We start from the raw sequence: 26,651 nt of genomic DNA, 5'->3' as shown, positions 1-26,651 counted from the left end.
AGAGAATTGCATTAATAAAATACCCATTTTTCAGATACCTTGATTTCATTCATCACATTGCCTTCATCTGGTTGTATTCTCAGGACCACACATTTGGAAAGGATGGGGTACCATGCTGTCAGCTTCACGTAATGCCTACAAATAGATTACTTTTTAATGTGTCTAAGTGAAGCCCATTTTGTGTTTCAGAATGTATTCTATATATGTTGTCTTTGAGTTACAGTCTTTTCAATGTGTTGAAGTCCTAACTGTCTATATACACATGCATATATATGCATATATATCATATCAAGAGATGTTCAGTAAATGGATTTTTAATTTATCTATGAAAGAAGTTCTAAAAGATGTTCTGGGATATTCTATCAAAAGTCTTTTTAGAGAAGTAGTATATATGGTATCTGGTTACGTGGTTTCATTTGACACTGTACATCTTGCTATTTGTAATTTGTGCAGAATTATTGGTGTGTAGTTTAAAAACTATAAACTAAAACTAGTTAACTATAACTATAAAGCAACTTAGTTGTATAAATGACATAATAAACTGCACATATATAAAGTGTACAGTTTGATACGCTTTGACCTATGAAACCTTTGCCACAAACAAGATAATGAACTTAATTTGTAATTCTTCCTGTCACATTCCACCCCCTCACCCCATCATCCCAGACAACCACTGATAAGCTTTCTGTCACTTAGTTAATTTGCATTTTCTACAGTTTTTTTTTTTTATTGGAGTATAGTTGATTTACAATGCATTTTCTACAATTTTATGTAAGTGGAGTCATACAGGATGCATCCTTTTTTTTTTCTGGCTTTCATTTAGCTTAATTATTTTGAGATTTATTTATGTTATACGTATTAGTAGTTCATTCCTTCTTATTTTCTGGGTAGTACTCCATTGTATGGATATAACGCTGTCCATTCACCTATTGGTGGACATTTGTGTTGATTCCAGTTTTGGGCTATTAAGAATAAAGCTGCTATATCAGGACTTCCCTGGTGGTGCAGTGGTTAAGAAGCCACCTGCCAATGCAGGGGACACGGGTTCGAGCCCTGGTCCGGGAAGATCCCACATGCCGCGGAGCAACTAAGCCCGTGCGCCACAACTACTGAGCCTGCGCTCTAGAGTCCGCGTGCCACAGCTACTGGAGCCCGTGCACCTAGAGCCCGTGCTCCACAGCAAGAGAAGCCACCACAATGAGAAGCCCGCGCACCACAACGAAGAGTAGCCTCCGCTCGCCACAACTAGAGAAAGCCCGCGTGCAGCAACGAAGATACAACGCAGTCAAAAATAAATTTATAAAAAAAAATAAAGCTGCTGTATAAACATTTATGTACAAAATTTTGCATGGAATAATGCTTTTGTTTTTCTTGGGCGTAGAATGGTTGGATTTTATGGTAGCTATTTATTTAACTTTTAAAACTACTAAACTTTTTATTCCATCAGCAGTGTATGAGAATTCTAGTTATTCTGTAGCCTCACTAATACTCTATGTGGTCAGCCTTTTAATTTTAGTCAGTCTAGTAGGTGTATAGTGGTATCACACTATAGTTTTTAATTTGCATTTTTCTAATGATGTCAAGCACATTTTCATGTACATTTGTCATCACTATATCTTTTTGATGAAGTGTCTGTTCAACTCTAGCCCACATTTCAATTGTTTTCTTGTTACTGCATTATAGAGTTCATTATATATTTTAGATACAAGTCCTTTTATCAAATACTTAGCAAATATTTTCTTCCAGTTTTTCAAATGACTTTTAACAGTGTCTTTTGTAAAGTAGTTTTTTAGTTTTGTTAAAAGTTGTCATTCTTTTTGCGATATTTAGGTAAGGTGTTACCACAGATTTTTGGATATGTTAGTGAAAATGTTCATGAAAATTATTTCATTCAGAAAACCTTTTTGCAGTGTCAGAGTGTCATCAGCCTAGGAAATAAGAAGCCACAAAACAGAAAAGAAAGAGAAGACAAGGTTGAAAAGAGAAGTAACAGTGAAAGCAAAGAAAGCCGGGAAACAAAATTAGATGGTCCTGGTGAAAATGTCAGTGAGGATGAGGCTCAGTCAAGTAATCAACGAAAGAAAGGTTAGTTTGTTTACATCTTCATTTTGATTTTTAAGTTTTTGAAGAGAGTTGTAGTAATGAAGAATTGTATTTAATCAGTTGATTCCTGGTAGTCACTGGTAGTCACAGTTGATTCCTGGTAGTTAGTAGTTTGGATTTCTTCAGGATACCATCTACAATGGTAACTGATTTTCTTTTGTAGCATTTCTGAACTATGAGACTTTCCTCTCTATGTTTGACTTGTATTTTATGTAAGAATGGATTTAAATTCCACCTATAGAGGTGGGTGTAGATATATTCTTGGAAAGTTGTATGATAACTATTGTTTTTTAAATCTGCATTGGAACAGCTCCCTTTTTTTCAGGAAATTTTGAGAAAATATTTTTCTGAGACAAAATTGAGAACAATCTTGGTCAACTCTTTTTCCTCATTGCATTCCCCCATTACTCTTTGAAGGAAAAAAATATTGTCTTTACATCCTTTTCCATATTCTTTTAGGAACTTCTCATGTGTCTAGGGACAGATTATGATTTAATTGGTAAAAGCATATTCTCATTCAGTGTTCTGAGTCTCAGTAAAAGTGTCTTCAGGGGTTTTTAGGCAGAAAAGTTCTTTAAACTGTCAGAAGGTCAGTAGCTGAGGCAAAGTGAACTCTGGGGAGAGGGCAAGGGGTGCTATTGGAGAGGTAGGAAAGGTCCATGTTATTCAGGGCTTTGGTAACTTGGAATTGGTATTTTAAGTACTGTGGGAAGCCATTGAAGCATTTTAATTCTTGGAGGTGATGGGGCATGGGAGGGGACATTTCATGATGAAGTAGTTGCCAGCCAACTTCTTTAATAATGGAACTAACAGTCTGCCGTGTACTGAGCACTTACTTGAATTTTTTCTTTTTTGATGACTATTATAACCCTTAGCTGCAGGGTAATCATGAGGCTCACTCTATATAGTATGCCAAGGGTAATTGCTCAGAAGTGGTGGCAGTAGGACAACCATGTGGTTGTTACAAAAAATTTCCCCATTTCTTGAATGCTTAATCACTTACCTTTTTCATGCTCCTTTGATACATAAGTAGTCTTTTTGACTGTCTAGAAGTCATACAGGTAACAAGACCTATCCTGCTCTAAAATTTGTCTTCCTTGTTATTTGTTTCAATTAAAACTGATTAGCCAACACTAAAATGCCGGGTGTTTGTAGTTAAAGTAATGTTATATAATCGGGTCATGAATTGACTCTCCTTAGAGCACACATGTTTATCTTTAAGTGCTTATTTATGCCCAAAGTATCTCATGGATAGAATTTACAGTATAGACTTTAAGGAGTTTTTAGATTCTTTCATATTCTCTTTTCCTTATCTGTCTGTAGTTTGCCGTATTAGTAGGAAATTAGTACACTAATATTCCCTTAATTACTTTGATAGTTTTTCCTTTGCCCATGAGTCTTTTTGTTTTAGTTGAAATATATAGTGGGCAGAAGACTGAATATTTTGAAACTTTAACTATGGAATTCATGAATAGGTAACCTTCAGAATTTCACTATACTAAATATAACAATTAATTACACTATCATTTAGTCAACAAGAAGCTTTAAATTGCTTGTATCTCTTAAGAAGTTAGGAAAAAGTGTAGTAGCTATACAAAGGTTTATCAAATGCAGTTAGACAGATTTTATACTTAAACTTTATTTTGAAAAAGTTCTTTCATTAGTAGTGATGCTGGATGAATTAATATTTGAGGCAGTGATTTGAAACTAAAAGTGTTTTGAATCACTGGTCAAACAGTTATCAGGTATACCCTGTTCTAAAGCCTAAGTATCAAGTATTAGATGGAAGTAGTGTGTACACTTAATATTTTTTATGGCTTATTTGTCAGAATTAAACAGAAGAGTGTGCATTTCACTTAAAAGCAAAAGAATTCCAATGATACTCTATCACTGGCTTTTCACTTGAGTTTTAGAAACTTATTATTTGCCCAAATAAGTTTATTAAAGAGCTGGGGGAGCAGAAGAAAATCATTTTGGTACTCTACAAGTAATCCCTTTAAGGACAAATTAAGTCTTTCATTTATTTAATTAAAATTTAGAGTCCTTTCACAATTGCAAAGCTTTAATGAAAATTGTGCATTGTCATTAAATGATTTTATTTTGTTTTCTTCAAGCTAATAAGCACAAGTGGGTACCACTCCACCTAGATGATGTAAGACCAGACAGTCAAGAAAGACCAGGGTCCCGGAATAGCTCAAGATGTCAACCTGAAGCAAATAAATCACATAACAATAGGAGAAATGACACACGAAGTAAGTAACATTCTAAGAGAAAAATGACTCATCTAGTCTTAATCTTACCATTTTAATAACCATGTATAGTATAAACTATTTGAGAGTAAGTTGCAGACATTGTGCCCCTTTAACCCTAAATACCTTCAGGGTATGTATCGTAAGATCAGTAATACACTGTGACTATCCACAGGCAGAATTTCTCAATAATGCCCTTTACAGTTTTTTTCTCCTCTTTTCTGGGATCTAATCTGTGATCACACATTGCTTTTAGTTGTCTCTGTTAGTCTGGAATAATTCTTCTGCTTTTGTCTTCCATGACGTTGATTTTTTTCTGAAGGCTTTAAGACAGTAATGTGGTAGCTATACTTATACCTTTGGGTTTTCTGATGATTGGATTTGGGTTATAAATTTTTGGCAGGAATACTGCAAAAGTTAAATGGTTTTCTTTGTAGTGTATAACTTGAAAACACATGTGGTATTGGTTTATCTTATTATTGGTGATATTAACTTTGAGCACTTGGTTAAGATGAGGTACTCCAGGTTTCTTTATTTTAAAGATACCCTTTTTCCCTTGGTAATTAACATGTAATTTGTGGAGAGAGACTTTGAGACTGTGGGAATACCCATTTTTTCATCAGACTTTTCATATGAGCTTCAGTTTCCATTGGTGATTTTTATTCTTGCCTGATTATTACCATGATGGTTGCAAATGCTGAATAGGTAATCTTCAGAATTTCACTATACTAGTATTTGTCTTACTGCATCATTCTTTCTATATTTATTAGCTGGCATTCCACTGTAAAGAACAACTTCCTATTATCAGTGTGGACTAAAGGCTTCTTATGTTTTCAGTGGTTGAAATTGTTATCATGATTGTTTAATTTGATGCTCAAATTGTCCCAGAGTTGGCTAGTGGAAGCCTCTTCTGGGTGGTTTCTGGATCATTCTTTAAAAAGTCAACTTTACTGAGTTAATAATTATATATATTAAAGTACACTGAAATTACTGTCAAGTCCCCTAACCACGAGTCTACTTTCTGTCAGATTTATCTTTTCAGAATTTCATATAAATTCAACTGTGTAATATAAATTATATCCTCTTGTGTTCTTTCGCTCAGCATAATGATTTTCACATTTATCAGTGTTGTTCCATATATCAGTAGTTTCTACCTCTTTATTGCATAATAGTTTTCTATTGAATGGATATTCTCCTTTATCCATTCATGTTGGTGAATATTTGGCTTGTTACCAGTTTTTGCCTGTTATGAGTAATGCCGCCATGAACATTTGTGTACAGACCTTTGTGTGGGCATATGTCTTAGATTCTCGGGTAAACATCTAGGAGTGGATTGCTAGGTGGTATGGTAAACGTGTGTGTGTATATTTTTTTGCTGTGCCATGCAGCATGCGGGATCTTAGTTCCCCGACTAAGGATTGAACCCATGCCCCCTGCAGTGAAAGTGTGGAGTCGTAACCACTGGACTGCCAAGGAAGTCCCCGGTAAATGTATATTTAACGTAATAAGAAATTGCCAAATGTTTCTTTTTTTTTTAAATTTATTTATTTATTTTATTTTTGGCTGTGTTGGGTCTTCGTTGCTGCGCGCAGGCTTTCTTTAGTTGTGGATATGGGGCTACTCTTTGTTTTGGTCCGCAGGCTTCTCGTGGCGGTGGCTTTGCTTTGTTGTGGAGCACGGGCTCTAGGCATGCCAGCTTCAGTAGTTGTGGTATGTGGACTCAGTAGTTGTGGCTTGCGGGCTGTATAGCGCAGACTCAGTAGTGGTGGCACAAGGGCGTAGTTGCTCTGTGGCATGTGGGATCTTCCCGGACCAGGGCTCAAACCTGTGTCCCCTGCATTGGCAGACAGATTCTTAACCACTGTGCCACCAGGGAAGTCCCACCAATGTTTCTTTCCTTTGCTATATGTTAGGTCATATGTCTTGTGGAATTTCCCATATTTTGGATTTGGCTAAATGCTTTATTGTGATACTCCTTAACATGTTCCTTTGTCTTTTCTAAGTGTAACTGGCAATAATAGCTAGAGGTTTGGTTAAGATCCAGTTTATTTTTGTTTTTCTTTTGGTAGGAATATTTCATAGTGTGTTTGTGTCACAGCAGTAGGAATAAAATGTCTGGGTGTCTTACTTTCAGATTGTGTTGCGGTTGAGTTGGTTCAGGTGTTGTTAGCCTTATCTATCCATCATAAAGTGTCCCATCAGGGACTTCCCTGGTGGCTCAGTGGTTAAGAATCTGCCTGCCAATGCAGGGGACACGGGTTCGAGCCCTGGTCCGGGAAGATCCCACATGCCGTGGAGCAGCTAAGCCTGTGTGCCACAACTACTGAGCCTGTGCTCTAGAGCCCGTGAGCCATAACTACTGAGCCCACGTGCCGCAACTGAAGCCCGCGTGCCGCAACTGAAGCCCGCATGCCTAGAGCCCGTGCTCTGCAACAAGAGAAGCCACCACAATGAGAAGCCTGCGCACTGCAACGAAGAGTAGCCCCTGCTCGCCACAACTAGAGAAAGCCCATGCACAGCAACAAAGACCCAACACAGCCAAAAATAAGTAAATAAAATTAATTAATTAAAAAAAAATCATTCCCCAGATACATTATTTCAGCAGGGTTTGTTCAAGTTTCAGAAAGAAGAGGACAGGAGGATATGTGGAAGCAGTTGGCTGAGCATTTGTGTTTTTTGTTTGTTTGGTTTTTTTTGGCCACCCCATGCAGCTTGTGGGATCTTAGTTCCCCGAGCAGGGATTGAACCCGTGCCCTCAAGAGTGAAAGTGTTGATTCCTAACCACTGGACCGCCAGGGAATTCCCTGAGCATTTGCTTTTATAGTTTTCTACTGAAATCTTTTAAGTCTGATAATTTTTAAGGCATATTGTCCTGTGAAAGCATCGTACAGTGAGTCCCTGTCTAATCACCATCCAGATTTAGTCACTCTGCTATCTTTAATTCATCCATCTGCTGAATCATTTGAAAGTACCTTGCAGATATCGTGACACTTCAGCACTGATGTCCCAAGAAAATGGAGCATCTAAGAAAATCAACACTAATTCATTATATCATCTAAAATCTAGTCAATGGTTATATTTACTCAATTGTCCACAAAATATGACTTTAAAATTCTAAAACTTGCTACTGGTATCTAGTGAGTAGAGACCAAGGATAATGCTAAACATCCTACAGTACCCAGGACAGCCTCCACACTGAAGAGTTATCTGGCTCAAAATGTCAGTTATGCCATGATTGAAAAACCCTGGTCTCTGGGGTATACATACCTTTACTTATTTGATTGTTTCCAATTGTTTTTCAAAATTGAAATGTACTTGTTTTTATTCCAGCATTATACAAAAGTTCTGTCTTGGTCAACATTTGCTATTGGGAATTCCCTGGCGGTCCAGTGGTTGGGACTCTGTGCTTCCACTGCAGGACTGCAGAGGGTACAGGTTTGATCTCGATCCTTGGTCGGGGAACTAGGGTCCTTCATGCTACAATGTACAGCCAAAAAGGAAAAAACAAAACAGAAAAATAAAACAAAAAAATATTGATATTATGGGACCTTAAAATGTTTTTCAGACTGGGACAGAGATAAAAAAATACTCTTTCATTGTCTTAATTTGCATTTCTCAAGGCCACTGAGGCTGAGCACCGTTTTTTTATTGTCTATTTGCATTTCCTTGTTTGCCCTGCCAGTCTTTTAATGATTTTTTCCTATTTGGTTGCGGGGTGTGTGTGTGTGTGTGTGTGTGTGTGTGTGTGTGTGTGTGACTGAGAGAGAGAGAGAGAGAGAGAGAGAGGATGCACGAGGGCATAAGAGACATTTGTATGAATTCTATATGTATTCTGGATATAATTGCTATATTGTGCTGCAGATATCTTCTCCCAGTTTTCATTTCCTTTTTTCTTTAAAAGAAATGTCTTTTACTTAAATAGAAACACCCTTTCCTTAAAAAAATTCCTATTTGTGAAAATAAGTATTATTGTGAAAATAAGTTTTTGTTTTTAGGAGTTTTATATAGTACAAAACTCAGTTGTCTTGGAACTTGTTAAATTTTTAACAGTACAGTTTTAGCAAACGATCTCATTATCTTTTTAGTATGTTACTTATCAGAATATCTTCTTTATATGTCAATACATAAGATGTCTTTTATGCCAGAGACATTTTGACAAATTCCTATGGAATCTCTTAAGTTTGTATCTTTCTGAAGAATGACTGGTTACTAATAACTAGTTACAAAGTGGGGAGGGGTGGTTACCACGTTTTCATAAAGATAATCATGTTTTCATAGTTGCAAATTGGAATGTATAAAAATATTTTTATTTTAAAAAAGGTTGGAGGCGTGAAAGAGAAAAGAGAGATGATCAAGATGAAGTTTCCAGTGTGAGAAGTGAGGGTGGTAATATCCAAGGTACCTTTAGAGGCCGAGGAAGAGGCCGAGGACGGGGAAGAGGACGAGGCAGAGGAAATCCTCGATGTGAGACTTGATTTTTTGTTTTGTTAAATTAAATGAACACTGCAAAAAGTGTGCAAGTCGTCTGTTTTTCCCACTATCCCATATACTGTTTTAACTGATTTTACGTGTCTGATAATAAAGATGGTTTTGTATTTGTTTGTTACCCCTTGAGATACTTCACTTTGGATTTTTCTTTATAGTAACTATTTCTTTTTTTTTGTTTTTCAATCTGTGATCATTTTTCTTTTTCTTTATTACATCAAGTGAACTTTGATTATTCATATGGTTATCAAGAACATGGTGAAAGGACTGGTCAACCATTTCAAACAGAACTTAATACCAGTATGATGTATTACTATGATGATGGTACAGGCGTACAGGTGTATCCTGTGGAAGAAGCATTGCTTAAAGAGTATATTAAACGCCAAATGTAAGTCAATCAGACATAAAGAGATGGGGCAGGAAAATCCATTGCAATATCAAACTTTAGCAACACTGATAATATAACACATTTTCTAAGCTGTTTATTAGTAAAATTAGAACATGTTAATAGTATTTTATATTTTGTTTCTAGGAAATGTTAGTAGAGCATGTATAAAGTATTTTAAAAAATTTATTTTTGGTTCATGTTGTTATTTATATAAGACTCCTTTCTCTCTTGAGGTACTTCTCTGTTTAAAGGATATTAGTTAAAATGTCATGGCATAATATGAATGATTAAATATAAGAATATAAAACTACTTCATATGTTTGAAATTGAACAAGTGAAATTTAGCTTATTTGCAAATAAATGTTTATATTAAAATTTGCAAATGAACATAAATGGCAAAAAATGGTGACATCTTCTGACTTTTATAACAGTTGGTTTCAGAATCATAAGTTTGTTTTTTAACTTTTAATTTCTCTTTCTTTGTGACACGTATTCAAAGGAGACTACCTAATCTTTTTTAGTTTTAGACTTTTTATTTTAGTTCTTGTAATAGTTGCTTTCTGAATATTGAACTTGAAGTTTAGGAGAATATTAGTTTGTTGTATTATCTTTAAGCAAAAAATAACCCCTCTGCCTGTTAGTATTGTGTAGGATGTTTTGCATATTAAATAGTGTGTTTATATAGTGGTGAGAAAAGTGTTTCCAAGTGATGTGCCTAACTAATTTACTGAAATTTGAACCTTTTTTTATCCTTATAAAGGGAAGGAAAAAGGCTATTTTTGAAAAGGCATAAGCATTTTTAGTTTTATTTATTTATTAGTTTTTTGGCTTTGTTGGGTCTTCGTTGCTGCGCCCAAGCTTTCTCTTGTTGTGGTGAGCGGGGGCTACTCTTTGTTGCGGTGCGTGGGCTTCTCATTGCAGTGGCTTCTCTTGTTGCGGAGCACAGGCTCTAGGTGCGTGGGCTTCAGTAGTTGTGGCACGCGGGCTCAGTAGTTGTGGCTCGCGGGCTCTAGAGCACAGGCTTCATAGTTGTGGCGCACGGGCTTAGTTCTCTGCAGCATGTGGGATCTTCCTGGACCAGGGCTCGAACCTGTGTCCCCTGCATTGGCAGGCAGATTCTTAACCACTGCACCACCAGGGAAGCCCCATAATCATTTTTAAAACATCCACCTTTATTTTAAAAAGAAAATGGACCCTAGTCCATTAATAGAAAATAATATCTTCATCAGCATTAACCAGGCATCTTCCTGGGATGCCTTCATGGTGGATTTGATTGGCTTACAATATGAAGCAACTTGTTTATTTTATTCTTGCTTCTTTTGTTACAGTTCATGCAAACACTGAAGAAAGGGCCTTTTTATGGGCAGAAAGTGCCTGGCATGTGGCTATCAACTTCAAAACACTATTCCTGTCTTCCTTTGTAACTCTTGCTGGCAGGTCCCTTCTGAGACCTGACAGTGGACATGCAACTTCATGTCAGGATAATCGGCCTCCAATGTGCTCATACAAGTGAGGGAGGAGCATAGCTACTTCAGTGTTGACAAAATTTCTGATCATGCAGTGTAGAATCCAGAGCTTCTAAGGTAGGACATGATAATGTCCCCTAGGATACTGAACAAAGTATCAGACATGGCATTGGGCATGACTCCTTTTTTTGTTATTATTTAGCAGCAGAGTTTTTGGCAGATACTAGAGCACCAGGTTTAGAATGGCTCTTCACTGTTACTGTTCTCTGATTAGTGGACATCTGGATTTGAGGAGTCATGCTTTTGACTTTGTGTCTTTAAGGTTTCTCAAACATACATAGGCTTATTCATTAGGGTTTGGATTTTCCTCTTTGAGAAGTTACTGAAAAACTTCTTGTACTTCAGGAATATTATGCTAAATAATTTGAAGTAGGAGGCTTAACTGTATTATGGATGGTTGAGTTCTTAAAATCATTTTAACTGAAAATGTATGTTAATAATTTGACATTTTTGATATCAGGATATTAAAAATGGAAGGTCTTGATTATTTTTATCTGGGGCAGTCTCTTGGCATTCAGATTTAGACATAAGTATGTTTGCAGCCCGTTAGAAGTTTTAAAAAGTGTATACTATAGGTAATAGTGATTTATGAATTTATTTAGATACTGTGTTTCTCACAGAGTACTAGATTAAAAAGGCATCTTACTAATTATTCAGAGAAGTTTTTGTCTAAGAACACTTTTGTGTTTAAATCACATGTCTTAATATCTGAAAATTTCGAATTTATGCGTATGTATTATGTGCCTACTGCATTTTAGCCACTTTCGTGAAAGGGCTTTTGAAGTGTAACAGAAAGCAGAACAGATGTATTCTGTGCCCACCACATGCCAGGCACTGTGAAAAGGGCTTTTGAGGCATAACAAAAATCAAAATGTTAATTTCTTCAAGACTTCAATTATTTTCTTTAGCGTTTAAGAAGAGTAAATGATTTATTAGTGTTACTACGATGTCAGTTGAATTTCACTGATCTCAGGGAGCTTTGCACTTTGATAGTTGGATAAATATCAGAGTATAAAGAAGCAACTTGGGTATTTACATTTCTAAAATAAGACATTTTTCCCACCCAGTGAAAGGTAGCTCAAAACCAGTTTTCAGTTGTAGGTGATTATTTCTTCAAAGTTAGAATTTGACCTAAATAATTCAAGGGTATCTTGAGTTACCCAACCTTACTCCCAAATATGAGCTGCCACCCTTCTTTGAAAACTTGCTCTGTGATTTGGAAACAGTATAGGATTTTTAAACTGTAAGCCATATCATTTGATGTCATGTATTTCTTTTGTATTATTCTTTTCTACATTTCCCCCTATTTATCCTCTTCTGCTTTTCTAGAATCTTGTTCTCATGTTTTTTTATATGCAGGCTGTAATTTAAATATGTGTTTCTCAAATGCCATTATTATATGTATTCTTCATATTATCTTTATATCTTGGAACTTGTAGTCGTTGATGATACAGTTTGTTCATTTACACGTCTCTCTATACTTTCCTAGAGAGAAGATTAAGGTGTATAAGTTGCTTCTGTATTTTTTTTTGCCCATATATATACCTCATGGTGTTGCAGATATTCTTTGTTTAACTGTATTCCGTTCACTTTTTTTTTTGCGGTACGCGGGCCGCTCACTGTTGTGGCCTCTCCCGTTGCGGAGCACAGGCTCCGGACGCGCAGGCCCAGCGGCCATGGCTCATGGGCCCAGCCCCTCCGCGGCATGTGGGATCCTCCCGGACCGGGGCATGAACCCGCATCCCCTGCATCAGCAGGTGGACTCCCAACCACTGCGACACCAGGGAAGCCCTTCCGTTCACTTTTAACGTCTTTTATAGTTTTGCCTCTTGAAGGGGGGCGATAGTGAACCATTCAAATATAAAATTGTGTGCATCTGTGCCCACATATTCACTCAGTTTTTACTAAGCATTGTGCTGAATGCTAGGGTTCAGAAGTATTAAACAATGTCAGTACCCTGCCAATTTAGAAAACAAACTACTCTGTAAACTTGACAAAGAATACTTCCAATATACCATTATTTTCAGTGATGAGAAAAAGTTGGAAGGTAGTCTGTTGATGTGTTTAACTTAGTTATTTAAATGAAGCAAGTTCAAGTAGCTTTGAAATGAAATTTTTCACTTAATTGACTCATTAAAAAGTTAATTATTGAACTGTTCTAAAGTATGGTTAATTGTTTATACCTGGGTAAAGCTGATCTAACAAAGAAGTACGTTTTTGGGAAGATAGTATTCTAAATTTCTTTCTACCTGTGTAAGAGAAATTACTAACAGTAGGGTTTTGTTGTTATTATATTTACCCTATGTATGTTGTGTTAAATGTATATAATGTTATTAATAAATCAAAATAGTTTTATAACAATTGATATTATAAGCCATAGACATTTTAATATTCTGTTGAATAAATTGATGAAATTTATATTTACTTCTTTCTTTCTTTTTTCAGTGAATATTACTTCAGTATAGAAAACTTGGAACGGGACTTCTTTCTTAGGAGAAAGATGGATGAGCAAGGTTTCTTGCCTATTTCCCTGATTGCTGGTTTCCACCGTGTTCAGGCCCTCACTACAAACCTTAATCTCATTTTAGAGGTAATTTTTCATACACAAAAACAGTCTGTACTTTAGTCATGCTGTGAACCTAAAACTGCTCTAAAAAATAAAGTCTATTAAACAATTTTAAGGAAAAAGCAAAAACAATCTGTAGTTACCTAGGGCTTAGACTATATCTCAAGGCTTTTTTGCCATTTTATAAAACCCAAATAAATGTCTGACCCCTCAAAGGATTACTTAATGATGTTTCCACCTATTTTTAACCTGATCCTTCTTAGATGGGTTGAACCCCAACACAAACTAGAACACTCTTGGGTGTTCTTGGTCCTTTTAGTCTTCAGGTTGCTATAAAATAGCATGTATTAAATTATTAAATTAAAATTTAAATTAAATTTAAATTTTGAGAATTTTTCCTGTATAAAGAAGGTTAATTTAAAATAGGCTTTCTAGTTGTGTTCTTTTTTTTTTGTTTTTAATAAATTTATTTTATTTATTTAGTTTTGGCTGCACTGGGTCTTTGTTACTGTGCGCGGGCTTTCTCTAGTTGCGGCGAGTGGGGGCTACTCTTCGTTGCGGTACGTGGGCTTCCCATTGTAGTGGCTTCTCTTGTTGTGGAGCACAGGCTCTAGGCGTGCGGGCTTCAGTAGTTGTAGCACGCGGGCTCAGTAGTTGTGGCTCACAGGCTCTAGAGCACAGGCTCAGTAGTTGTGGCGCATGGGCTTAGTTGCTCTGCGGCATGTGGGATCTTCCCGGACCAGGGCTTGAACCCATGTCCCCTGCATCGGCAGGTGGATTCTTAACCACTGTGCCACCAGGGAAGCCCGGGAAAGGATATTTGAAAAAAAAAAACAAAAAATTTTTGCGTTACAATTATGGTTAGCATTATTAATACATAGTGACTGATTTTTTTGTAGAGTTTATTTATTTATTTTTGGCTGCGTTGGGTCTTTGCTGCTCTGCATGGGCTTCCTCTAGTTGCGGTGAGCAGGAGCTACCCTTTCTTGTGGTGCGTGGGCTTCTCATTGCGGTGGCTTCTCTTGTTGAGGAGAATGGGCTCTAGGTACGGGGGCTTTGGTAGCTGTGACACACAGACTCTAGAGTGCAGACTTAGTAATTGTGGTGCACAGGCTTAGTTGCTCCACGGCACGCGGGATCTTCCCAGACCAGGGCTCGAACCCGTGTCCCCTGCGCTGGCAGGTTGACTCTTAACCACTGCGCCACCAGCGAAGTCACCACAGTGACTGATTTACAGTAAGAAATACTAGTACTGTGAAACATAGAAACACATAAGCATAGTGATTTAGAATAGCATAGGTCTGAATTCACTTAACATTCATTTATGTACCTACCACTTATTACAGTGGGAAAGATGTCTTTTTTTCCCTTAAGAAGGTAAGACTTCATTAGGCTTTGCAGTATAAACATACTGATCTAGAGCATGGGCTTTAGAACCTGCATACATATCCTCCTAGCTCTGTGACTTCAGGCAGTGTCCTGAGACTTCTGTAAAGTGGAAATTGTTGCAACAATACATACTTCATAGGGTTGTTATGAGTATGAAATGTGTAATGGCAGTGTCTGGCAGTGTCTGGCAGTGTAATGGCAGTGTCTGGCAGTGACAGTGTCTTAACTGTCTTGAAAAAACTATCAAAAGAAGCAAAATATATTTTAGCTAACACCCATATCTGCTCTGGTTGAGTGTGTCTATACAGCTAAACTTACTGAATCTGTTTCCTCCTCTCCCATTTGTTTTTCACCTTACTGCACTCTTTTTCTTTCTTTTTTTTTTTTTACTTTGATACATATGTATATTGTAATATGATGGCTATTGCAGTGTTATCACTTAACATAGTTATAGTACAATATAATAGAAATAATAGAAAATAATAGGAAAAAACTCCTCAGACACCCAGAAATGTTGACTGTATACTGTAGCTCATTGTTTAGGAGTTCAAGATAACCAAGATTTGGTTTTAGTAAAAATATGTCTAACTCTGTCTAGATCTTTTCCTTAATTTGTGTATGCTGTGAGCCTTTTAAGTTTTTATATGAGTCTTTTAAGGCCTGAGTCACAACTTTCCCCCTTTCTGTTTTCTTTATTTTCTTCTTGAGTTTTTTTTTTTGTTCTTTTCTTTTCAGTAGGGAATTAATTCCCTGTGATTCAAGATTCAAAGGGTATATAGTGAAAAATTTCCTTCTCATCTTTCACCAACAGTGAACTAGTTAAACCTTCCTTGGTATGGCAAGTAGTGTTACTTCTTTTTTGTGTATTCTTCCTGAGATAGTTCATGTTTTACTACATATACTGTTATACCCCTTCCTTTTATAAAAACAGCATATATTGGAAGATCATTCAATAGCTATATATAAAGAACTTTGAATTTTTTCCTGAAAATTTTTCTTTAAATTGAGACATAACTTATACATTGTATATTAGAAATTATAAGATTAAGAATGACTTTCCCCTATGTACATACTTGTGTTACTGCTACCTGGATTAAGATAGAACATTTTCAACATCCCAGGGAGCTCCCTTGTACTCCCTCCTAGTCTGAATCACTGTTCTCCTCAAAGTAGTTGCTTTTCAGAGAGGTCCTTCATCTTGTTTTTTAAACATTACATAATCAAAGTTATTTGAAATCTTTTATATCTGACTTTTGCTTGTTATTTCTGTAAGGCTTATCCATGTTGTTGTTGTGTGTGGCAGTTGTTTATTTTTCATTTTGCAGTAGTATTCAATTGTATGAATATAACTCTTTTCAGGTTCCTTTTAATAGACATCTGGGTTCTTTACAGCTTGAATATGTGACTGTTGTGAACATTATTATGGTACATATTTTTGGATGGACATATGCACTTATTTTTCTGTGAAATTGATGGGTAACAGGTTATGTGCGTGTGTGTGTTTGTGTGTATACAAACATATATATATATATATATATATATATATATATATATACGAGCTTACCTTTGTAAATACTGCTAAACGTTTTTCCAAGATATTGAACCAATTAAAACTACTGCTGTTCAGAGTTTGACTTGCTTCGCATACCAGCGAACACTGTTGGTGGTCTTTTTCCAAAACATTTTGAAAAACTTAAGCCCATAGCAAAGTTTTAAGGTGATTTTTCTTTTTCTTTTTAAAATTCAGGTGTAAATAACAGGATGTAAAATGCAGTGCTACTAGGTGTTCATTTCGAGTTTTGAAAATTGTATAAGCCTGCTCCAAACAAGATATAGTTAATTACTCTAAAAACTTCCTTAGTGGCCCTTTGCAGTCAGTCCCCCATCCCCTCACCCTTTGCCCAGCCAAACCAAAGCATTTTTCTGATTCTGTTACCAGAGATTTATTTTGTCTTTTCTTTACATTTGTGTAAATAGAGTTCTTCTGTCTCCTGGCTCTTTCATTTGTAGTTTTTGAAATTCATCCATGTTGTTGCAAGATCTGGATGCTAGGTATACTGCTTTGCTACTGGGGTGTCATTGCTTCTAGAACATTCAGTGGACAAAACTAGGAAAATACATTAAAAAAATACACATATCAGCAACTCAGACCGTTTACTGTAAGATTCTTCCTTATTTCCTTCATTCTATATTTCAGACTCTCTTCTCTTTCAGTGAGTATCCTGATTCCCATCAAAAGAGTTTGTTTTTAAATAATTTTAAAACTAATTTTAAAGTACTGTCCAGTTACAGAAAATATACTTAACTTGAGAAGTATGATACTAATATTAAGGGCATACAAATAAATGTAAGATACTTAAAGTAATACATATAATGTGTTCTCCAACTAAAATATAGCGAGTTTTAATCTTTATAAGTTAACAGTTTGTATGTTGAGTTTTTATATTTGTATTTTTTCTAGTTTCTCAAGGTGTGAGTATCCTTGAATTTCAGGGAAGATTCAGCTCAGTAAGGCTGTAATTTTTATTTGGAAGAAATTTTGTTCTAGTTTTATTTTATCCTTAAATTACAGCAAGCTGACGCGGGCCTCTCACTGTTGTGGCCTCTCCCGCTGCGGAGCACAGGCTCCGGACGCGGAGGCTCAGCGGCCATGGCTCACGGGCCCAGCCGCTCTGTGGCATGTGGGATCCTCCCAGACCGGGGTACGAGCCTGTGTTCCCTGCATCGGCAGGCGGACTCTCAACCACTGCGCCACCAGGGAAGCCCCAGCAAGCTATTTTTGAGAGCCACCATATCCTAGTGGCTGAGGGTTCTCGTGTTGGACAGATAATAAATGGTTTGAGTCCTGGTATTGCCTCATACTATTGCCTCATACTAAGTCCATAACCTTTATCAAGTTACTTTATTTCTTTGAGCCTCAATTTCCTCATCTGTGAAACCTACTTTACACTTACAAGGTATTATGAGGAATCTCTGCATGTGTGTGTTTATTATTCAGTAATGGTGGTATTTATTACAATAATTAAATATAATGCCTAAATTTTATTTGGTGATATTAAGGGAAAACTAAAGGAAATAGGAGCGGAAAAAATTGTCAATAAAAAATTATAGTAGTTTGCTTCAAGTTGATGCAATACTCCTTAATTGAAAATTTGTTTTTCACAATTAGAATAATTTGCTACATGTTAAATCAGGATATTTGTTACTTTACAGGGGCAAATTATTTTAATATCTGTTCTGTTCATGGATATTCTGAGAAATATATTACATTAACTGTAATACCCTGTGCTGATTTCAGACTTAAAAAATGTTTAGGTTATTAGAAGTATAGGAGGTACAATTAAATTTTTTGATTGAATGTTCTTTAATAACTCAAAATTCCTATTTATAGGCACTGAAAGATAGCACAGAAGTGGAAATTGTGGACGAGAAAATGAGAAAAAAGATAGAACCAGAAAAATGGCCAATTCCGGGCCCTCCTCCACGTAGTAGTGTGCCACAAACAGACTTCTCTCAACTGATTGATTGCCCAGAGTTTGTACCAGGCCAAGCCTTTGGTTCACATACAGGTAACACCTTTTCTTCCAGAGCAAACAGCATAACAGTGGGCTATTTAGTCCAATTTACCTTTCCTTTTTAAAGTTTATATAGATTCAATAGAAAATTAAAGATAACCCAGTGACTTATGATGCTTTAAATTCTATTCATATTGCCTCCCGGAGAAAGTTATAAATTAAATAGGGATTTAAGAATTATGGGAGGAGCTCTGCTCTATTTATTTTTATTTGTCTACTTTGTCACATGTGGAGTTTCTACCTATCTTCTTAATTTTACTAAATGATTATAGATGTATTCTGCCAGTTTTCCCCTTGTAAGATTGGAATAGTCTAAAAGTCTTAAGAGTGGGGGTAGCCTTCCTTTAATTTTTTTCTTATGTGCTTCAACTTTGTCTTGAAATGACAAGATGACCTATATTCTAAATCAGAATTGGGGATGTCTTATGAAGTTATTGTAATTATATATTAAGGAATTAGTGGTATTTAGAATTTCCAAAAATTGCTTTAATGTTAAGAATTTTTTCCTGGATCATTTTTAAGACATTCCCTCTTGGGAAAAAATATGTGTGCTTAAACTTTTTTCAGTCAGGGTGATGATCTACTGATGCTCTTGGATGTCATTTGATCGGAATATGCAGAGGAATAGGTGACTCACTGAAATATCATTATAAACATTGGAACAAATCGTCTGCAGAAATGAAAGCGACCAGACTTCTGTGCAAGAATGTCTACTCCCAACTCCTGTGGAGGAGGTTGGGCCAACACTACAGTGGAGATAAACACCTTTGTGATGATGATGAAAGACAGACCAGAAGACTGCTGTTGTTTTTATAGGAGCTGCCCATTTGTTTGTAATTAGCCTGGGCTGCATGTGCTACTTTTGTTCACGGTGGGAAAGTTAATTATCATTCTGGAAATATTGCAAGATTCTGTCTTTTCCTTCCAGACTTATGTACTTGTGTCCAGATCAATAAAGCAGAAATAGAGAGGCTTGAGTGGAATTTCTCAGATTGTTAGGTCCTTTGCTATTTGATTTGCTCTTCACAGTATAGTGTACATTGTATAATTCACATGTTGTCGTAGTGTTTCGCATGGACTATAAGATTTATTAATGTGGACACTAAGGGATAAGAAACTTAAGAAACGAATAAGAGTATTTTTTTTTTTACTCTTCAGAATGTATTTTTGATATACCAGTGTAGAGACCTCCCATCAATAAAGCACTGATGGACAGTCTCACAGATATTTTTATTTAGTGTTTCTTTGATTGTCAGCCCTCTGTGCCTCTACACCTAGCAAGCAACTTGGGCAGGTGTTTTAAAAGTTGAAGAACTTCAAGTGACATTTTTTAGGTTTTTTTTAAAAAAGAATACAATGTCTGATGGTAAGTTAGATTAAGTTATTGTGTAAACTTGGGGTCCAAGATGACATTTTTAACTGTCTTATGAAGAGGCATTCGGTCAGTTGTTAAATAGAAAATACTTTTTCCACAGGGTAGCTAAGATAGGTCAGTCAAGTTGGTGATGCCTGTCCATTAACCATTTATGCATTATTAATAAAATTACAAGAATAAAATCACAATGTTTGTACATTTTTGTGTTTTTTAAAAAAATATATACTCATTTACATGCACATACATATTGCCTGAACGAACTTTTTGGCCAACCCAATATAAGCACATGCATTGTGAATATTGTGAAACATACAACTTCACGGTAGAAACATTATTCAAGCTTAAAGAGCAATTAGAGATGATTATATCATAAACTTAAGTAGGTATTTAAAAATTCAATTTCTGTGTTAAAAATAGTAGATACTAATTTCTCTACCTTGTGCCAGATACTGTTCTAATCGTGTATACATGAACTATACATACTAATTTAGTTAATTCTCCCAGTTACTAGTGGTGGTTCCTAGTCTACTTTTAAAGCTTTATTTACTGCATGAACAGAGATGATTCATAGTATTAGGAATAGGGTTCTCTAGAGTTAATGTTTTTTTCATTCCTATAACTTCAGTATTAATACTGACAGCCCAAACCTTTTCACTCGTACTAATTTTTTGGATCAATTGATGACATGTACCATTAAGTTGTAGAGCAGCAGTGTCCAATAGAAATATTACGTTTGCCACACATGTAATCCTAATAATTTTTAATAGCATTAAAAGCTGTAAAACAAATGAAATTACTTTTAATATACCCAAATATTATGACATTAATATAAAAATTATGGACCAATGTTATTTTTGTACCAAGTGTTTGAAATCTGCTGTGTATTTTACACTTATCCTGAATACATTTCAGCACTAGCCACATTTCAAGTGCTTTGTAGCTCCACAAAGCTAGTGGCTATTTTATTGAACAGTGCGGTTTTAGAGCGTTTTCTGTTATGAATCATTATACTTCTTTTTAAAGCAATATAGTAATCTGGTTGTTGAAGCCTGGATCTGTGTGTCCATGGAGAAGATAATAAATCCATCTGATTCTCGTATGTAGTAGATGAAAGTAAAATCTTGGACTACTCTCTCAAACTCACTCCTGGAATGTGCCTTTGCATTTTCATTTAGTAAGTTAGGATTGTTGGTGTTCATTTATTTCAACTTTCTCTCTGTAGTATTCAACTTTGCAATATTTTCAGGGAATCAGCTTTGAGGAGTAAATAATGTTTAGAAGTTTACAGTATAAATTTGTTTTTAAAACACTTTTTGTCCAAAGCAAGTTCATATTGCATTATAACTTAAATATTCTTCGACTTCTGAAAAAAAATTTATAAAGGAATTGATTTGTATTTTATAGAGCATATAATTACTTTGATTAAAAGTGTGGAGAAAGGCATTTTTAATTCCAGCAGAGTTGTAAAATGTTTTGTTATTACCAGGACATTGCACTTTAATGACGTGACATTCTAGTCTTCACAGTATTCACTGCGAGCCAAGGGCCAAACTGCATTTAGGTAAACCTTGTTAGGCAAAGGAGATGAGAAAAGTATGAGTATTGGCCGCCTTAGTGTAGATCCTAGCAGAACAATGAAGGATTGATTTTGCCTTGAATAAAATACGAATTTTATTTGCTTAGTAGCATTTAAGATTCCCTAGTTTCATTACAATTAATGAATCTAAGGTTTCACAGAGAATTGACTCCCAAATAGATGTATTGTCATAATTAGTAAGTGACTTGCATTGATATTCTTGAGAAGTTTGAATGAATGTGTCTGCATAAGGATTGATAACATTCCTGTTATTATTCACTGGCTTCACTCGAATACATCTTACAAACCCCTTTGGGTTTGAAAATCATTGAAAGATTATAATTGAGATTGATTTATCATGTTTTTGTGAAGAAAGAAAATGCCCAATTAAAGAAAAAATGTTTGTTATAAGTAAGAAAACCATTATTTTAACTATAGAACTAACTTAAAATTTTAGAGTCTGCCCCAAATTCTCCAAGAATTGGAAGTCCACTGAGCCCAAAGAAAAACACTGAAACAAGTAATCTTCAAGCAGTGTCTAGAGGTTTGTCTGCCAGTTTGCCCGACTTGGACTCAGAACCTTGGATAGAAGTAAAAAAGAGACATTGTCCATCCCCAGTGAAATTGAAGGTAAGTTGTTATGACCCAAGTGAAGTGTGATATATCTTATTTAGAAATTAAAAAAATATATATTATTTATTTATTTTTGGCTGTGTTGGGTCTTCGTTGCTGTGTGTGGGCTTTCTCTAGTTGCGTTGAGTGGAGGCTGCTCTTTGTTGCAGTGCACCGGCTTCTCAATGTAGTGACTTCTCTTGTTGCGGAGCTCGGGCTAGGGCTAGGCGTGTGGGCTAGCGCGTGGGCTGGTGAGTGGGCTCAGTAGTTGCGGCTTGCAGGCTCTAGAGCACAGGCTCAGTCATTGTGGTGCATGGGCTTAGTTGCTCTGCGGCATGTGGGATCTTCCCAGACCAGGGCTCAAACCCGTGTCCCCTGCATTGGCAGGCGGATTCTTAACCACTGCGCCAGCAGGGAAGTCCGAAGTGTGATGAATTCTGAGTGGAGTGTAAGGCCACCGTTTTTGAGGTACATATATAAATTTGGAAAAGTTTTAAGAAAAATGGTAAAAATTGGAACCATTGCCCTTCAGTAAAGCTTATGGGTTACTAAGTAATTGAAAATAAATAATATTGTATCATTTTTTAAAATTTATCTTATTTCTCAATATGATTTAAGAATATTTCGCTTTAACCTTTTTTACTTGAAATTAGTTTATATTTGAATAATATTTCAGTTTTGTTTTTTTATTTTTTTGTGTTTTTTTGGTATGCGGACCTCTCACTGTTGTGGCCTCTCCTGCTGCGGAGCACAGGCTCCGGACGCGCAGGCTCAGCGGCCATGGCTCACGGGCCCAGCCGTTCCACGGCATGTAGGGATCTTCCCGGACTGGGGCACGAACCCATGTCCCCTGCATCGGCAGGCGGACTCTCAACCACTGCGCCACCAGGGAAGCCCCCGTATTTTGATTGCTGTCACATAGTCCTTTCCTGCTCTTTGTACCTACCATCTTAAAACTTTTTAGGACCCCAGAGGGATCAATGGTGTCTGCCTTCCCTGTAGCCTTCCTTTTTTTTTTTTTTTAAATAATATTTATTTATTTAGGCTGTGCCGGGTCTTAGTTGCGGCACACGGGATCTTCGTTGCAGCATGTGGGATCTTTTTAATTGCAGCATGCGCACTTTTTAGTTGCGGCATGTGAACTCTTAGTTGTGGCATGCGTGTGGGATCTAGTTCCCCGACCAGGGATCAAACCTGGGCCCCCTGCGTTGAGAGTGCAGAGTCTTACCCACTGGACCACCAGGGAAGTCCCAGCCTTCCTTGATACGGGTTTTAGATTTCTATTTCCTCTAGTCATGTTTATTATTAATATAATTCCATTTGATTTCTGTTTTCCAGAAAATTATAAAAATTTCTGATCTTCTGATAGTTATACTTGTTTTCTTATTGGCAAATTATGGTATTAATATAATTGTGAGGTAAAAAGCTTTGAGACTAGGGAGGATCATTGAATCTGGAAGTCAGAAGACCCTGGTTGTTCTGGGAATTCCCAGTGGTTAGGGCTCTGTACTTCCACTGCAAGGGGTGTGGGTTCAATCCCTGGTTGGGGAAGTAGGATCCCGCATGACATGCAGCACGGCCAAAAAAAAAAAAAAAGTCCTTGGTTGTTCTAGTCCGGACTAATTCTGCAATTGTGGACAAACAGTGTCACATCTCTAGGCCTTTTTTTTTCCCTCATCTGTAAAACAAGTTGGTACTAAGGACCATTCTAACTCTAAAGGAGTCTTTAATATAATCCTTCTTTTTTCAGCTTTGTGGGTTTTTTTAATCTTAAACTGATTGTTTAGCAGTTACTTTATATTTATTGGCCTGGAATAATACTGGTATGATTTTCTTTTACAGTTTGACTGCTAATCTAGTTATTGAGCATACAGATTTTTTTTTTTTTTTTTTTTTTTTTTTTTTGCGGTACGCGGGCGTCTCACTGTTGTGGCCTCTCCCATTGTGGAGCACAGGCTCCGGACACGCAGGCTCAGCGGCCATGGCTCACGGGCCCAGCCGCTCCGCGGCATGTGGGATCTTCCTGAACCGGGACACAAACCCGTGTCCCCTGCATTGGCAGGCAGACTCTCAACCACTGCGCCACCAGGGAAGCCCGAGCATACAGTTTTGATATTACTTACATTAACGTTGTTATGTGACATTTATTGTAAAAGTGATAACAATGTTTTTATTTTTAAAATACCAATTTCTTCCTTCAGGAATCACCGCCTCTACCTGAAGAGGCATCAAATCAACCATATCTTCCAGATGAACAAGAACAAGAAGAACTTGATTTTTTATTTGATGAAGAGATGGAACAAATAGAAGGGCGAAAAAACACATTTACTGATTGGTCTGATAATGATTCAGATTATGAAATTGATGACCAGGATTTAAACAAGATTTTGATTGTAACTCAGACACCACCTTACATGAGAAAACATCCTGGAGGAGATCGAACAGGCAACCACATATCTCGGGCAAAAATTACATCTGAACTTGCTAAAGTTATCAATGATGGCTTATATTATTATGAGCAGGATTTGTGGATGGAAGAAGATGAAAACAAACACACAGCCGTAAAGGTAATTGTTTCTGATCAACATCTTTCTATTGATACTATGTTTTGATGGCACATTGCTGCTTATGTTTTCCTAAACTTGAGGGTTTATTTTATGAAATTTTGAATATAAATAAATTATATTTAATTTGAAAAATTCCTGGAAATATATCTGATATTCACAACCTGAAAAATTATTTTATTAAAATGACAGTGAGATAAGTACTTTAATTACAAAAATAAATATTAACACTCACTGATTAAAAACCCTTTTTTCAGGTGAAAATAATAAGAAGGCCTTTTCTCATAAGAAGGAATAAAATCTAAAGTTATGGTCAGGCTTAGTTTATATGCTTTTTCCTTTCCTGGCTAATCACCCTAGCTATGTGAGCAGGGCTTCACAAAGGAGTTACTTTTCTTGCCCCTTGTGTCCTTCTCACCTTAGTCTGTAGTGCATGTTCTGTGGTTGTAGAACTGGTTGTTGACAAGTATAGAAGATTAAACTGGCTGATTGTCTCTCCTTGTCCAATCATAACTTTGTTGCTGGGAGTGGTGTTTGAAACCTTGTTCCAATTTTTTATCTTCTTGCGTTTCACCCCACCTCCTGGTACCTATCCCAGTTATTAAGGTACAGTAAGAGAGTGCCAGAGTAGTCTACTGGCTATCTGCATTCCTTTTATATGACTTTTAATGGTATAGATAGGAATTAAAAAGGATCTTTTTCTGCCATTAAATTGATCAGAACCCCCCCCCCCAAATTAAATATTTGTTTTAGGGATAGAATAATGAGGGAAGAGTTATATAAGTATAATATGCCAAATAGGAAAGAGATCTTGGTCAGAAATACAGTTCTAGAAAGGAAAGCCAGCCAACTCGTGGTTGGAAAGAAGGGGCTGGCTGTCTGTGGAGCTCCATAGCATCAATAAGTGTGTGCTTTCCTTCTTGAGTCTTCAGTTCTTTTCTTCCTGGAATTTCTCCATCACTGCTTTTGCCCTCCTCTCTAGCCCCTGCCTTTCTGGAGATCCTGCCTCAGGATATGGTAGCTTGTCAGTGACTTAGAGCCTGAGCAGTTCTGTCTGTCCTACTGCTATGGGAAAGGAAGTGTGTTTTTATAAAGTTTCTTGCTTGAAAGTCTTTCCTTGTGTAAGGGTTGTTACTTTATTTGTGATACTTAAGTTCTATAAGTAACATCTAACTTAAATCCTTTCGGGAACAAAAAGAGATAGAAAATAAACTAATAATAGGTTAAAATTGTACTACCTCCATTCCCTATCCCTCTGCCCTGCTTTGTTCTTCACCATCTACCATTCTGTATATTGCACTTACTTCTTTTCTGTTTCCATCTCATGAATGTAAGATCTATGAGGATAGGGATTTTTGTCTTACTTTGTACACTGCTGTATCTCCAGCTACAACAGTTCCTGGCACAAAGTAGTGCTCAATCATATTTGTTAAAATGGATAAATGAATTACAGATTAAACATTATGAACTAACCAGGGGTACCTAACCTCTGTGTATAATATTGTTTCTGTGGCAAAATATTTTCAGAGTGCCAAATAACGAACTTTCAGGTCACCTTGAGAAACATATCCTGTTGATAGATGATTATTTGCTTTAAAGTATAGACAACAATAATTAAATTTAATTCATTCATCTATTGCCTTGGCCATTAAATATTAGTCCGGGGAAAATAATCTTGGCTATATGGGTCTTAAGCATTATGGGTCTGCTCGTAATTATGTCTTATCTGATCCCTATGTACACTCCTGTTACTTATTTCCTTTCTAATTCTGTGCTCAACATATAATTTCTCATTAGAATTGTACTTTTTCTGAGAGTCTGTTTAGAGGGAGAGGAATCAATTATTTAATATATATTAAACTCCTACTGTGTGTGTGACACTGTGTTAGGTCCTGGGCGTGGAAGGGGAAGATAACAGTAGGATCTCTACATGCCTGGTACTTACAAATAATTGGGGTGATAGACATTAAAATAAGCTGCAATAAGTACTTGATCACAAATTATGATAAGTGTGAAAAGAACAAGATGCTATTGGATTAGGCTATAAGGGAATGCCTGTGAGAAAGTCACAGTTATAGTGAGATAGGAACTATGAGTAAGAATGAACCATGCAAATAACAGATAAACCATATTTTAGGAAAAGGGACTAGCAGGTGTAAGGATCTGAGATGGGAAAGAATTTGGTATATTTGAGGAACTGAAAAAAGGTCTGTTGATAGTATTTATGTAAGAGAACAGTTATA

General features: G+C 36.4%; 1 protein-coding gene across 6 annotated transcripts in view; it reads left to right on the top strand.

Annotated features, from left to right (window-relative positions):
* The window catches only part of LARP1B (La ribonucleoprotein 1B), a 129,038-nt gene that overhangs the window by 14,925 nt on the left and 87,462 nt on the right, over positions 1-26,651 (top strand). For 5 of the 6 annotated variants that reach the window (XM_079919351.1, XM_079919350.1, XM_079919349.1 and 2 more), the window contains exons 4-11: positions 1,911-2,085; positions 4,218-4,355; positions 8,673-8,816; positions 9,060-9,225; positions 13,197-13,341; positions 18,098-18,275; positions 21,690-21,862; positions 24,046-24,411. In XM_079919351.1, coding sequence (XP_079775477.1) covers positions 1,911-2,085; positions 4,218-4,355; positions 8,673-8,816; positions 9,060-9,225; positions 13,197-13,341; positions 18,098-18,275; positions 21,690-21,862; positions 24,046-24,411 — 1,485 coding nt within the window. Of the gene's footprint in view, positions 1-1,910; positions 2,086-4,217; positions 4,356-8,672; positions 8,817-9,059; positions 9,226-13,196; positions 13,342-18,097; positions 18,276-18,848; positions 20,703-21,689; positions 21,863-24,045; positions 24,412-26,651 lie in introns of those variants that run through there. The other variant, XM_079919354.1, reaches the window with a different exon arrangement.

This window comes from Stenella coeruleoalba, assembly GCF_951394435.1.
Source record: "Stenella coeruleoalba genome assembly, chromosome: 4".
In the NCBI taxonomy this organism is placed as follows: Eukaryota; Metazoa; Chordata; class Mammalia; order Artiodactyla; family Delphinidae; genus Stenella; species Stenella coeruleoalba.
Note: the sequence above shows the minus strand (reverse complement) of the source record. Positions and strands in the feature narration are given on the sequence as shown.